Genomic DNA, 12,522 nt, shown 5'->3' on the forward strand with positions numbered 1-12,522 from the left:
AGGATTTTCTGCGTCTGTTTCCACTGTATGCAGCGCGCATTCCAACAAAAATGCTGCAATCGAAAGTTCGGGGACGAGATCCATTCGTTCGTACACTAAATTAGTTAAATAAAAATTCATCGAATACGTTCTCCGAACAGACTGAAAATTCATGGGATGTCCGACCATTAGCATTTGTATCCACCGAGCCAATAATATGTGAAAGTAAAAATGCTCCTAACAGAGGTACGTAACGGTATTACCTTGTACTCAGCCCACTTATTAGCACGACTAAAATTAGCATTCGATAGCTGCAATATCCAAAGCTGTCTGACCTTTAGCGTCCTATTCTACTTAGCCCGTCCTCTGTTGCTGCACGTTACATTTCGCCGGCGCTCCTGACGGCCCGCTCACCCGGAGATACGTTTTAAAAATCAGACGGGCCGACGAGCGAACGGATATTTTCGCCGGGGAGAAAATTAAAACCGGCTCGAACGTTTGCGCCCTTAATTGAAGCGGGATCCGCTTGGGATCCGGTTCGATGCGCCCGGTAATGGAGGATAGTGCATTATTCTCGTAGGAGCCTGTGTTTTATCAGGGATTAGAGCTCTTCCGCATCGATTCGCGGGAAGAAAAGTGCTGGGCGATCTCTCGCGCGGCGCGGGACGCTTTCGATGCTCGTTTCGTGATCGCGCGTTCGCGACTATAGCGAGCCGGAGAATTCGGTATTCCGAAAGCTCGCGAGCGCCCTCGATGCGGGAGTTTAATGGGAGAATGGCACTTCGCCAGTCACGGAGCCGTGCATCGAGAAAGCTGATAATTTCCGGCTTCCATACGCAATTAATTGGCAGCCTTTGCCCTGCCTTTTATCCACGCGAGCCAGCTCCTCGACGGAGAAACCGTGAGCGCACGATAATTCCAGCGTCTCGCCGATAATTCCAGCAGGACTTCCCGGAGACACATATACCCGTCTCTCTTCGCTTCTGCATACACACACATACACGAGCGTCTCTCTCTCTCTCTATATATATATATATACGACCCATTCGGCGAACTCTGATATTGGCACAGTCATATATCGCGTATACAAAAATGTCCCGCACTTCGATTATCGATTGAAACTTCCAATAAGCGAGGGTGTGATTCCGGCCGTGCCTTGGGAACAGTTTTCAACAAGCATTCCCCGCCCCCGCCTGTTCGCGGACCTCGAAGGAAAGCCGCAGTTTAATGTAACGAAAATGCCGGATTAAGAGGCCGACCGAACTGGGTCATCATCGATTAATTAATCTGATTGTTAGAAAAAATCCGCTCGAGATTCAAACGGCGTCCTCGCGTCCTCGCCGCTGCGACTCCGCGGGGTCAATCTATTTCGGCGAATCAACGGAGAATTTAGAATATCCTTTCGTTCGTTAAGCCGCTATTTTCATCGTGCACGATGCGCCACCGTCGTTCCGCGCTTTCTGCGGCGTTCCGTTCGCATTCATCCCGGTCCCGATTGTAAGCTGAAACAATAGCCGACCGACGATACACCTAAAACCTTAAGCATCCGAGTAATTTAATTATGCAACAAACCGATTCAGCCGCGCGGAATTAATTCGATCCCGATAAGCCAGCGCCGGGTCCGGCGCGAGCTCGTTCTTCACCCGGCAGGAAAAAAGAAGGAAGCGATGTCGCAGGATTCTGGGTGATTAATAATGAGCGAGATAAGTCCGGGCCGCTTGTTCAAGCAGCGGTTATTAACCTAGATATCGAAAGGGCGGATTCGGATTCCGTGCCGGCGTTCAATTGGTCTTTGATGCGCGGATATCGCCGGATACGCGACGGACGCGCCCGGAAAAACCGGTCGGTTTTCTGTGCCTCGCTTTTTTCATTTCGTTCCGCGTAGGAACGCCTGACACCGCGTGCGCTCGTCAGGCCGCGCAGCCGGCGAAACAAAATTAAAGGGACAGGCGAATTAACCGAATCATTTATCACGGGTCGGACAGAGGCACCGATAAGTCACCGCGCGGACCAGCGCGCGCGCGAACGCGATCGGCGGAATAGAAAGTGAACCCGAGCCGGCGTCGGGTCACGCGATAATCACCTTCAGGTTTAATGATTTTTTTTTCCTCGAGTGTAATCGATCTGCCCGAGCGAAGGGCCTGTCCGGCACGCGAGAGAGCCCCGGTTGCTTAACCCCTACTGCGGTGATTTATTTCGCAGCTGATTAGACCCTCTCCTTCGTTAATGATTTCCCCACAGTAATACGTGCACACCTGATTCTGTTTTTACACGGTGGACGCCTTCCAGAAAATACCTTGCAAAAAAAGGAGACTGTGTGAAAAAGAAGACAGCGTGCGAAGAACGATATCGTATGCATACATGGAAAAACGGGGGCTTGGCTCCATGTTCTTAAAACCTGTAAAAAAACGGCTAAGATAAAGGGAATCGGACAAGAAACTGAATTCAGAGTTTCGACTATCTATCTCATTAGTTTCTTAACATCCTCGCTTTTTTGTTGTACATTTTTACATACGTACAAACACAATATCACACTCGAAAGTGTGATACGTCTCTCGACTAAATATGTGTTGATTAAAACTACAAAGAGCAGATTTGTTGGTTTGACGGTCCAACGATCGTTGACATAATCATTGTACGTACACATGTATTGTCCTAAATCAAATTAGAGAATTACTGTTAATAGAAATAATTATCCTCAAGATTTCGATGGAATAACTGTCCCGACCGTGCCGCATCGCACGAAATCGTGTAAAAATGGAATTGAATTTTGTTTCTCTGGCTCGCGTTGAACCAAAAGAACCGGATAAAAAAAGGTACCGCCCAAAACGCAGAATTGGGTGTATTTAGCGTCCGGCGTTAGCTGGTAAATTAATGCTTCGTTACGAGTTCTCGCGTAACAATTCCCGCGAAACAAGAGTCGCTGTGCAACGCGATTCCCTAATTGCAGCTGTGCAGAGAAGTACGCGATGGTGAAAATTAAGAGCCGCGGCACGTTCTTTTTTTTTTAACGCGGTGCTCGAAAACGGAGACCGCGAAGCGAGCAAAGCTTTCCTTGTTATTTCAGCGGGCGAAGCACGAGCACGTGAAACGTAACGGTGCGGCGCCGTCGAAGGTGGTGCTGAATAATTTGCCGACCGTGTCCCGCGAAAATCCGCGGGCTTGTTCCGCGGGAACGCCGGGGGCTGTTTAATTAGCGAGCTATTCGAGGTTCGGGGAGAGACAATGGGCTCGGATCCGGCGCGGCGGTCCACGGGAATCGGAGGCGGTTGCGTGGCGGTGTCGCGTGGGAATTCGAACGGAAAAGAAGTTCCCGCCTCTGAAGACGGATCTATGGGGTTCCTTGGATCCACGGGGGCGGAGGCGGTCGTCGCGCTCGGCGATTCGAAATCGGGATGAACGTTTGCGCGGCGCTCAGCGATATTACCGGAGAAATTGCACGCGGTGCTTTGTCACGCCCTCCGTCACTGTCTAATTACCCTTAAGAGCAAGCCCATGTGCAATTAACGTCAGCGTTAATGCATTCCGGCCACGTTTCATCGTTAACGTTTCCTCCGGAGTTGTCGGCCGCTCAAAGATCGGATAAAAATAATTCTCCCTCACCTGTGCTCTCTCTCTCTCTCTCTCTCTCTCTCTCTCTCTCTCTCTCTCTCTCTCTCTTATGGCCTATCGTCGCGGCTGACTCTTCTTATTCGACTCTGTTAGGGGTTGACAAGGGGTTGGTTCAGCTGACACTCGAGGGAACGACACCGTAGACCTCTCGTTCACGTTCGGACCGCGTTCCACGACGTTCACGGCACGAAGGGCGGCATGCTACTGCCCGAATCATCCCCGTTTCGTCCCCGACTCACCCCATTATTAGGTCGACGGTAGCGCAGCTACGTGGTGAATTCGACGACTATCATATGCGCTCGCAGCGGTCAAAATTCGCAGTCCCCTCTGCCCTTTCTTCTTTACACTGTCCAACTTCTCGACCCGGCTCGAGAGTTCACCCCTTCGATCAACCCCTCATTCAAGACCCTCGTTCAAGACCTCGTTCAATCCCCGAAGAATTAAGTTTCGAGAGCTCTTCGCGATCCCGTTTATTGCTGCAGCGATTCTTCGGCGGCCTTTGCGAAATTAAAAACTCTCTCTTGCCCCGATCTTCTCGAGGCTTCAACTACCGCCAAGAATTTTTCAGAATTTCTTTTGGAATCCCCGCGGAGATTACCTTTTTTCCGCATCGATTTCGAGGGCGCGTTTTTTTTTTTAATTTTCTGGAACGCGAGGCTCGTATATTTTTGGCGACTCTTTGGAAATTACTTCTCCACTTCGATTTCGAAGGCAACGACTTCGATAAGTAATCTTTTTAATTAAAAAATATTTTTAGGCTACGCAGACTCTCTGAAAATGACTCTTCCATGTCGATTTTAAAAGCGTTACCTGTATTCAGTGGTTTTTTAACGTTTCAATTTATCTGGGCCACGCAGATCGCATATTTTGCTAAATCTGAACGTTATTCATTTATTCTAAATAGATACAAAAATTTGATTCTTTTGTTATCAAAATCTAAGAAGGAAAGTAAATGAAAACGTCCAATAAACAAAAATTGTCACATTCTATCAGATAAATGATTAAAGACGAAGAAGCGCTGATCGACATAGTTATAAACAACATGGCAGTGGAAAGGATTGCCTACAGTCGGTAGTTCATTTTTTCGTAATTTTTCAGAGCCACGCAGATCGCTTATCTCGAGCGAATCTTCAAAATTGAAGTCCCCACGTCGATTTCAAAGGTGTCACCTAGATTCAGCAGATACTTCTCGAATTTTCTGCGACGACGCAGATCACGCTTGTCGAGTGACTCTTCCAGGTCGTCTCCGAACTCATTTTAGCAGCAATTAATAATCGTTCATAAATTCAATGAGACGCGGCACGTTTTCCACGTTGCCGACAACTTTTCTCCCGGCATATTTGTCGAACCGGGGCGCGATTTTTAATTTATAATTCACCGGAGCTGAATATAGAAAGGCTACTTTAGAGGGTGAGGTCTATGGGCGCTCCCGATTTGCGCGCGGCCGCGATCATTTATACATCGATCGGGAGTTTGTTCGTCTTAAAATTCGCGAGAAGTCGAAGATTACCAAGGCATCGCCGTGAAATCTGTATTAGATTGCGTTTTCCGGTGAATTATTCATCCAGAGGGCTGTAACGGCGATCGGGGAACAGCCCGAAGATTTTTCCATCGAGAGGATGCTGTTTCCGGATCACGGCGGCGGATCAGTAATCCCCCCGGCTGAGCAACGATTTCCATATTTCTCGTGATTGAATGTCCGTAATCGGCGATATGGACGCAACGATCGGGATCTTGTTACCGGTTGATTCGCGCAGAGTACACGGATCCGGCGGTGTTTTAGCCGTCGCTTTTACCCAAGGATCGGCCGGCATCGATTGTTGATTCGATTCCTGAAATCGTTGCAGTTCCCCGCCGTTCGCGCAATTAGCTCGCGCCAATTTCCTCGGAGGCCTGTCAATCGATGAAGCTAACAGTCTTTAATAACCGGGAACACGTAACGCCCCCCCTCCCACGACCGGATTAATTCCGATTTCAATTAAATCCGCTCTCGCGGCGTGACGCAGCCTTCTCGGCGCTCTCGAGGAACGTTTCCTTCGGCCTGCGTCCTGCTGCGAGTTCGATCGTGAAGCGGATCGAGCCTTCCGCGCGATGTTTGCATTATCATGGTGCCCATTGTTTGTCCGCGGCCGAAGTTCAATTTCTGGCCGGGCACCGCGCCGCTTTGTGCACGCCGCCGGGCGAAATTGGAAAATAAATCCCGAAAATATTACGTTTACCATCGCGGCCGGCCTTTGTGGCCCGGCCACTATCTCCGGATCGCGGTTACGCGAAAGGGCGGCCAAGAATGTCCCCTTCAATTTCCCCGGCGAAGACCAGTTCCGCGGGACACCGGCCGGAATCTCATCTGGACTCGCCTTCGGGAGCAGACTCGCGAGCCACGCTAATAGTCTCTCCCATATTTCATCGCGGACGTATGTCGGTTATGCGTTACCCTGGAATATTCCCGCGATCGCGGCCGGGTTTCATTTTTGCCCCGTAGCCCCCGTGATTTATCGCCCCCGGCCAATAACTGTTCCCTAGATCACACAGCCCCGACCTCCTTATTTTATCCTCGCAATTCAAAATTTCCCCGCTGCCACGCCGGCGTTCCATTCTTAACGATCCACGCTAAGCGTTCTCCCTTTTAAACGCCGCGTATGTTTCAGGATAGAATCGATTTTCCCTCCGTCATGTTTTCCATGACCCCGTTGCTTTCGGATTTCTAAAACTCCCTGTCGTTCCGCAGGCCGTTTCATTTCTCTGCGATTCGGAGCTTGTTTTGCTTTTTGCGACCCGCGCCATGGATATTTAATTTCAGTCGTAAATTACGTCTGCAGTAAAACAAACCGTCTCTGGGTCAAATTTTTCCGAAGATGAAAATCAGGGTGTTTCAGCTTTAGTGGTCGTGGATATTTTAGTTTTCACACAATGTAAGTCTCTAGACAAGTTGAATTACCTTGGATCGCGTTTTCCATCGATTCATATTTTTTGACAATTTTAGAAGCTTTGTAGTTTTTTACAGGATGTCTCATTTTTAGCGGCCAATGCTATGGATATTTTATTTTCGGTACGATGTAAGTCCGCAGACAAATTGAATTACCTTGGATCGCGTTTTCCATCGATTCATATTTTTTGACAATTTTAGAAGCTCTGTAGTTTTTTACAGGATGTCTCATTTTCAGCGGCCCATGCTATGGATATTTCATTTTCGGTACAATATAAGTCCGCAGACAAATTGAACTACCTTGGATCGCATTTTCCATCAATCCTTGTTTTTTGACAATTTTAGAAGCTTAGTATTCTTTTACAAGATGTTTCATTTTTAGTGACCCATCATTTTCCATCAATTCTTATTTTTGACGATTTAGAAACTTTGTATTCTTCAACAGGGTATTTAATAGCATGCCATGGATATTTTATTTTAGGTGCAAAGTTGTGTTAAAAACATTACATCCTTCCACAGAATGTTTTGTAATCGACAATCGAAGCAAAATATATATATCTAGATCGCAAAATCGCCATTCCTACCATTTCCACGGTGATATTTGATATTAAAAAATGAGCGCAACCGTTGTTGCTTCAATTGCAGGAAAATCAATTGTGGAAACTTACACAGCAACCGGTTCCGTGTTCGCAGCAAGTGGAAACTGCAATTAATGAACAGACCTGTGAACCAAGTCCAATCAAATATTATTTGTACTGCACCGTATTTCGAACACGATTCCATCGCGAACGAAGAGAGTTATTAGCAAATATCATTCGATATTTTTCGTTTCGAGGAACGATTCGTTAAATTAATATTAAACGCGTCCGAATATTACGAGAAAGTTTTATCCGGCCGTCTCCCACGGTTTCGCAATGATAGCGCGTGCATATTAACTATTTCTCGACCCAGCCCGTAAAAAGACCATTAGTTTTTCCGCGCAGTACAACGCAATTAGCAAATTGTTTTCAAGCACAGTTTTCTCATTTTTGTTTCTCTCCCTTTAAAAGCAGAACCGTTGCGCCGCGAAGCGATTGAATTCTCGCGAACACGCGAAGCTCATTAAATTTTATAATTGCGAAACCGCCTCCCCGACGGAATTTGTTCGCCGCGACTACAGTAAATTAATCGGGACTAACGCCCACTCGTACACGTACGATCACGTGAATATTTCTGCTGAATTGCTCCCAAGAATTGCGATGTTTCGCTCGTCCCATCGAAAGCGTAAGCGTCCCTCTCTCTCTTTTTCTTTTTTCTTTTCTTCTTCTTTTTCTCTTGTTCGACCCGTTGAATTTTAAGGAACCTTAATTGCATTTCTTGAGAAGAGAAAAAAATACCTGCAGTCGGCCACGTCCTGTGTAAGACGTGCTCCATTACGCGCACGTTAAATACCTTTTTAATTTACCTTACCAAGTACCGGAAGAGTAATAATAATACCCTTTTCTCGATAAAATTCCAGAAAACAGTTCCCGCTGCAAAATCCACGTTCCGAAAGTCACTTCTCGAGCTCGAGGTAGATTTACTGTGTTTACTTTGTCACCGCAACAGACTCAAAAATTTTGGATATATAATTAATGTACATTATTTCATCAAATTTAGATTGAAAATTCAAATCGTATGGTATAAATTATTTTTGTCAACACTCTTAGGCTTTGCTGAAATAACGGAGGTAATATTTTAATCGCAGCATTAAGTAGAAACCAAGTGAAAAATGGTCTAAATAAACACAATCTTTTCATTGTTACAAAAGCGTTAGTTACTTTTAAGTAACTTTACTACTTAAGCGTTGGTTACGTTTAGTGTTAACGAAGCATTCGAGCTCTCCAATTTCGCTAGAACCGTCGGAAGACAAAATTCCAGATAAAAAAGGGATCTCATCACATTCGAACACATTCGTCCGACACCTCGTGGCCGATCCTGGATCAAGTTTCTCGTCGAAAGTCCCCCAAGCGAGGACCATAAGTGCCTCGCGACGGAATCCTACGGTCACCGCGATCGCCGCAAAACGATCGCGGCACCGTTGCCCCAACAAATCCGCCGCAAGGAAAACAGCAATCGTCTTAAGTGACCGGACCGCCGCGAACTCTCCTCGGCAAACACGGGAAATTTGCTCAAGGTTCTCGGATTACTCTAGACTTAATTCGCCATGAAATACAGACTGCCGCCGTCCCGGCCGGGCACGCCTTCTCGAATTTCAGGTCTGTTTGCCGCGTAAGTTGGGACAAAGGAGGCTGGGCTTCGCGAACAACGGCACACACTCCTGCTCGAAAATGTTGTTCCAGCCTTAACGGACCGCCGCGGAGACGTTTCCGGTCCAACGGCGCGTTTCCGGAATCGTGCAGCCACCGCCGGATATCACAACGTGGAACCGTGTCCAAACAATTACTCATTAACTTGAAAAAGTTACACGTGGATCCCACGAACATATTTACTCTGGTCCATGAAAGTGTTCGTGTACTTCTTAAATCGCGGTGATTTTTTTGAGACTAGACTAAATGACTTGAATCTTTCTTTCAGATGATTAAGGGACTAGTATACTACACAATGACCAAAGTGTCTTTTTTAAATTTTGCTATTATATGGAATGACAATAAGGAAATAAAAAAGCTCTCGTTTTTTAACTTTTTTATCTGAGCCTATAACGAAAATTTAAAAAATTCCTTACGAGAGTTTTTTTTAATCATTTTTTGACATTCCAAATAGTAGCAGAACTTAAAAAAGACGTTCATTGTTTAGTATACTAGTCCCTCTATCATTTAAAAAAATAATTCAAGTCACTTAGTCCAGTCTTAAAAAAGTTATTGCGTTTTAAAAGGTGTACGAATACTTTTGTGGATCCCAAATACATGCCACGAAAGTGTTCGTGCACCTCTCAAACCGCAATAACTTTTTGAAAACTGAATTAAAAATGACTTGAATTTTTTTCAGATCACGGAGGGACTGGTCTACTAGACAGTGATTGAAATGCTGTTTTTATTTTGCAGAAATATAACATACTTTTTATTTTGTTTAAAAATATACGCAATAATATATTGCATTACATATATATATTATTTATAAACGAATAAGTTGTTATAACTTGTTACAAATGCATAAAATCCGCAGTCTAAACACTTCTGAACTGTAAATTAATTTGTAGATTTGTTTTCATTTGATTGTCGTAGGAAAATTGACACAGTGTCGGAATTTAATATTGTTTGTATAGTTGAAAACCATTCGTTGTTAATTTAGCGTGCCGTAACGCGTTGCCATCAATATTCGATCGCTAAAATAAAACGTGGACGCACAATAAATGTAAATTACATTTTTCTCGCCGGAATTGATTACCATGGAAAAAGCTCCAATCGTCGTAACCGCGAAGAAAACGGTACAGTAAAGGATTAATTTGACACACCTTGCGAAATATTCAAACAAATTGCGTTAAATGTTCGACGAAGCTCGCTTTCGCGGCTGCAGAATAAATCGCTTGGCCACGGACCTCCATTTTATTTTCCAAAATAGTTCAACATTTGCCAAAGGGTACACTAAATTCTCCCTAATTTTTCTTCAGCTTGTACACAAAAATTTGGAAAGAAATGATACGATTATTCGAGCATCGCAGCTTATTTTTACAATTGCCTATTATAAAAAGGAGCTGCAAGGCTCGAATAATCGCATCTCCTCTTCCAAAAATCGTTCATTGCCGTTTACAAGCCGAAGAAAAATCAGGGAAATTTTAATTCTCCCTAATTTTTCTTCAGCTTGTACACAAAAATTTTGGAAGAGACGATATGATCGTTCGAGCATCGCAGCTCATTTTTACAATTGCTTATTATAAAAAGGAGCTGCAAGGCTCGAATAATCGCATCTCCTCTTCCAAAAATCGTTCATTGTCGTTTACGAGCCGAAGAAAAATCAGGGAAATTTTAATTCTCCCTAATTTTTCTTCAGCTTGTACACAAAAATTTTGGAAGAGACGATATGATCGTTCGAGCATCGCAGCTCATTTTTACAATTGCTTATTATAAAAAGGAGCTGCAAGGCTCGAATAATCGCATCTCCTCTTCCAAAAATCGTTCATTGTCGTTTACGAGCCGAAGAAAAATCAGGGAAATTTTAATTCTCCCTAATTTTTCTTCAGCTTGTACACAAAAATTTGAGAAGAAATGACAAGATTATTCGAGCATCGCAGCTTATTTTTACAATTGCCTATTATAAAAAGGAGCTGCAAGGCTCGAATAATCGCATCTCCTCTTCCAAAAAGTCGTTCATTGCCGTTTACGAGCCGAAGAAAAATCAGGGAAATTTTAATTCTCCCTAATTTTTCTCTTCAGCTTGTACACAAAAATTTTGGAAGAGACGATACGATCGTTCGAGCATCGCAGCTCATTTTTACAATTGCCTATTATAAAAAGGAGCTGCAAGGCTCGAATAATCGCATCTCCTCTTCCAAAAAGTCGTTCATTGCCGTTTACAAGCCGAAGAAAAATCGGGGAAATTTTTCTGTACTTCGGCGTTCGCTGATAATTGCAAGAACGTTCCTCCAGCAACGATTAGTCGATCACCACCTGGAGCCGTCGCAAAACGTTCGAACGAATTCCGTTAAACGGTTCCGTTAAACGCAGGTTTCCAGTCCCAGGATTCGTTAGTTTCTCGACCACGGTATAAATTGAGCTATAATTTTCCCGGCCACCCATAGTAATCCCACGCGAGTTGCTCGTCATAAACATCGTTCGCATCTGGCTGCAGATAGTCGAGGCTCTCCTGTTTCACATTGAGTCCCGCGGTTGGATCAATGCCGGGCAGCTCGTTCTGCAAAACGAAGACACATTCTCAATTCTTCCGAAGCCGTACTTTACTGCAATCGGTGAACTTAATTTGCGTTCCGTTCCGTTCCGCGGGAATCTACTTGCCGTGTCCCTTAGTCGATTGTACTCGCGATTGTATTCTCTGGGCCCGTTCTCGCGATATCTCGGCGGCTCGGCCGTCCCGTGCAGAACCAATACGAACGATCCCATCGTCCCATTATTCTCCTTCGGGCCGGTCTGTTCAGACGGGAGGAAATTTAAACACCGATACGTTCCGCCGCCGCCGCTTATCGAGGCGACTTATAAGTCGGCAGAATAGCTGCGGGGCAATCGATCACCGTCTTTTTATGTTAATCACCTGGTCCACGATGTCGAGCAGCCAGCTGCCTCGAGGATCCTCGCCCCAGGTCGCCACTGACATGAATTTCCAGCTGTTGAAGCCGGCGGACGAGTCGTCTAGCTTTCTGGGTTTCAGGAGCTGCGCGGTTGTCCCTGAAAAATTAGACTATCAGATTTATGCCGGTGGCACAGGGTGCTTGGGCAAAATTTCACTCGGGCGACTGATGAGAGATAAAGACTAACGAATCAAATTGTATTCGGCATCATCGAACGAATATCGTATTGAATATATTTATCCGAATAAGATTTCATTCGAATAAAGATTCAGTCGAGTAAGAAGTTATTCGTTGTTCGAATAAGAATTTATTTGTGCAGGCATTCATTCGGAAAATAATCGATTTGAACACAAGCATACAGTTTATCGATTAATTTCTTCGATGTTCATTTTTACAATCAATTTGTTTCTTCAACTGTTCTGTTATTCGAATCATTTTAGAATCTCTGTTCGAATAATTGATTCGAATGAGAACAGAAGAATCATTCGAAGGAATAGACAGAACGATTTGTTGAACGAGTAATGAATGAATAGTGAATGTTATTCGAACGTGAAGTATTTTAAAGCAATATTTATTCGAACCAAGCGGAATAATGCGCGACTCTACGGCGAACGTAGGACCGATGGAAAATTATAAACTCGTTGACAGCACGGGCAACAAAATTTTCATAAATCCCGAGAGAAATGCGCGGGGATAATGCTCCAGGAAAATGGACACGGTAAATTGAAGGTTGTAACGGTTTCGTTGTAATTTACCGCGTTCTGTGCTTGTCAATTAATCTCCG

General features: G+C 44.8%; 2 protein-coding genes across 3 annotated transcripts in view; both read right to left on the reverse strand.

Annotated features, from left to right (window-relative positions):
* Positions 1–3,804, reverse strand: part of LOC117223695 (uncharacterized) — a 32,904-nt gene extending 29,100 nt beyond the window's left edge. For both annotated transcript variants that reach the window (XM_033476113.2, XM_033476112.2), the window contains exon 1: positions 3,583–3,804. The gene's annotated coding sequence lies outside the window, so the exon portion shown is untranslated. The remainder of the gene's footprint in view (positions 1–3,582) is intronic.
* A 5,708-nt stretch (positions 3,805–9,512) lies between these two features.
* The window catches only part of LOC117223710 (neuroendocrine convertase 1), a 43,684-nt gene continuing 40,674 nt past the window's right edge, over positions 9,513–12,522 (reverse strand). The window contains exons 13-15 of the mRNA XM_033476142.2: positions 11,702–11,835; positions 11,449–11,580; positions 9,513–11,347 (exon numbers count right to left, since the gene is read on the reverse strand). Coding sequence (XP_033332033.2) covers positions 11,210–11,347; positions 11,449–11,580; positions 11,702–11,835 — 404 coding nt within the window. The 3' untranslated portion in view covers positions 9,513–11,209. The remainder of the gene's footprint in view (positions 11,348–11,448; positions 11,581–11,701; positions 11,836–12,522) is intronic.

This window comes from Megalopta genalis, chromosome 4, assembly GCF_051020955.1.
Source record: "Megalopta genalis isolate 19385.01 chromosome 4, iyMegGena1_principal, whole genome shotgun sequence".
Lineage (NCBI taxonomy): Eukaryota > Metazoa > Arthropoda > Insecta > Hymenoptera > Halictidae > Megalopta > Megalopta genalis.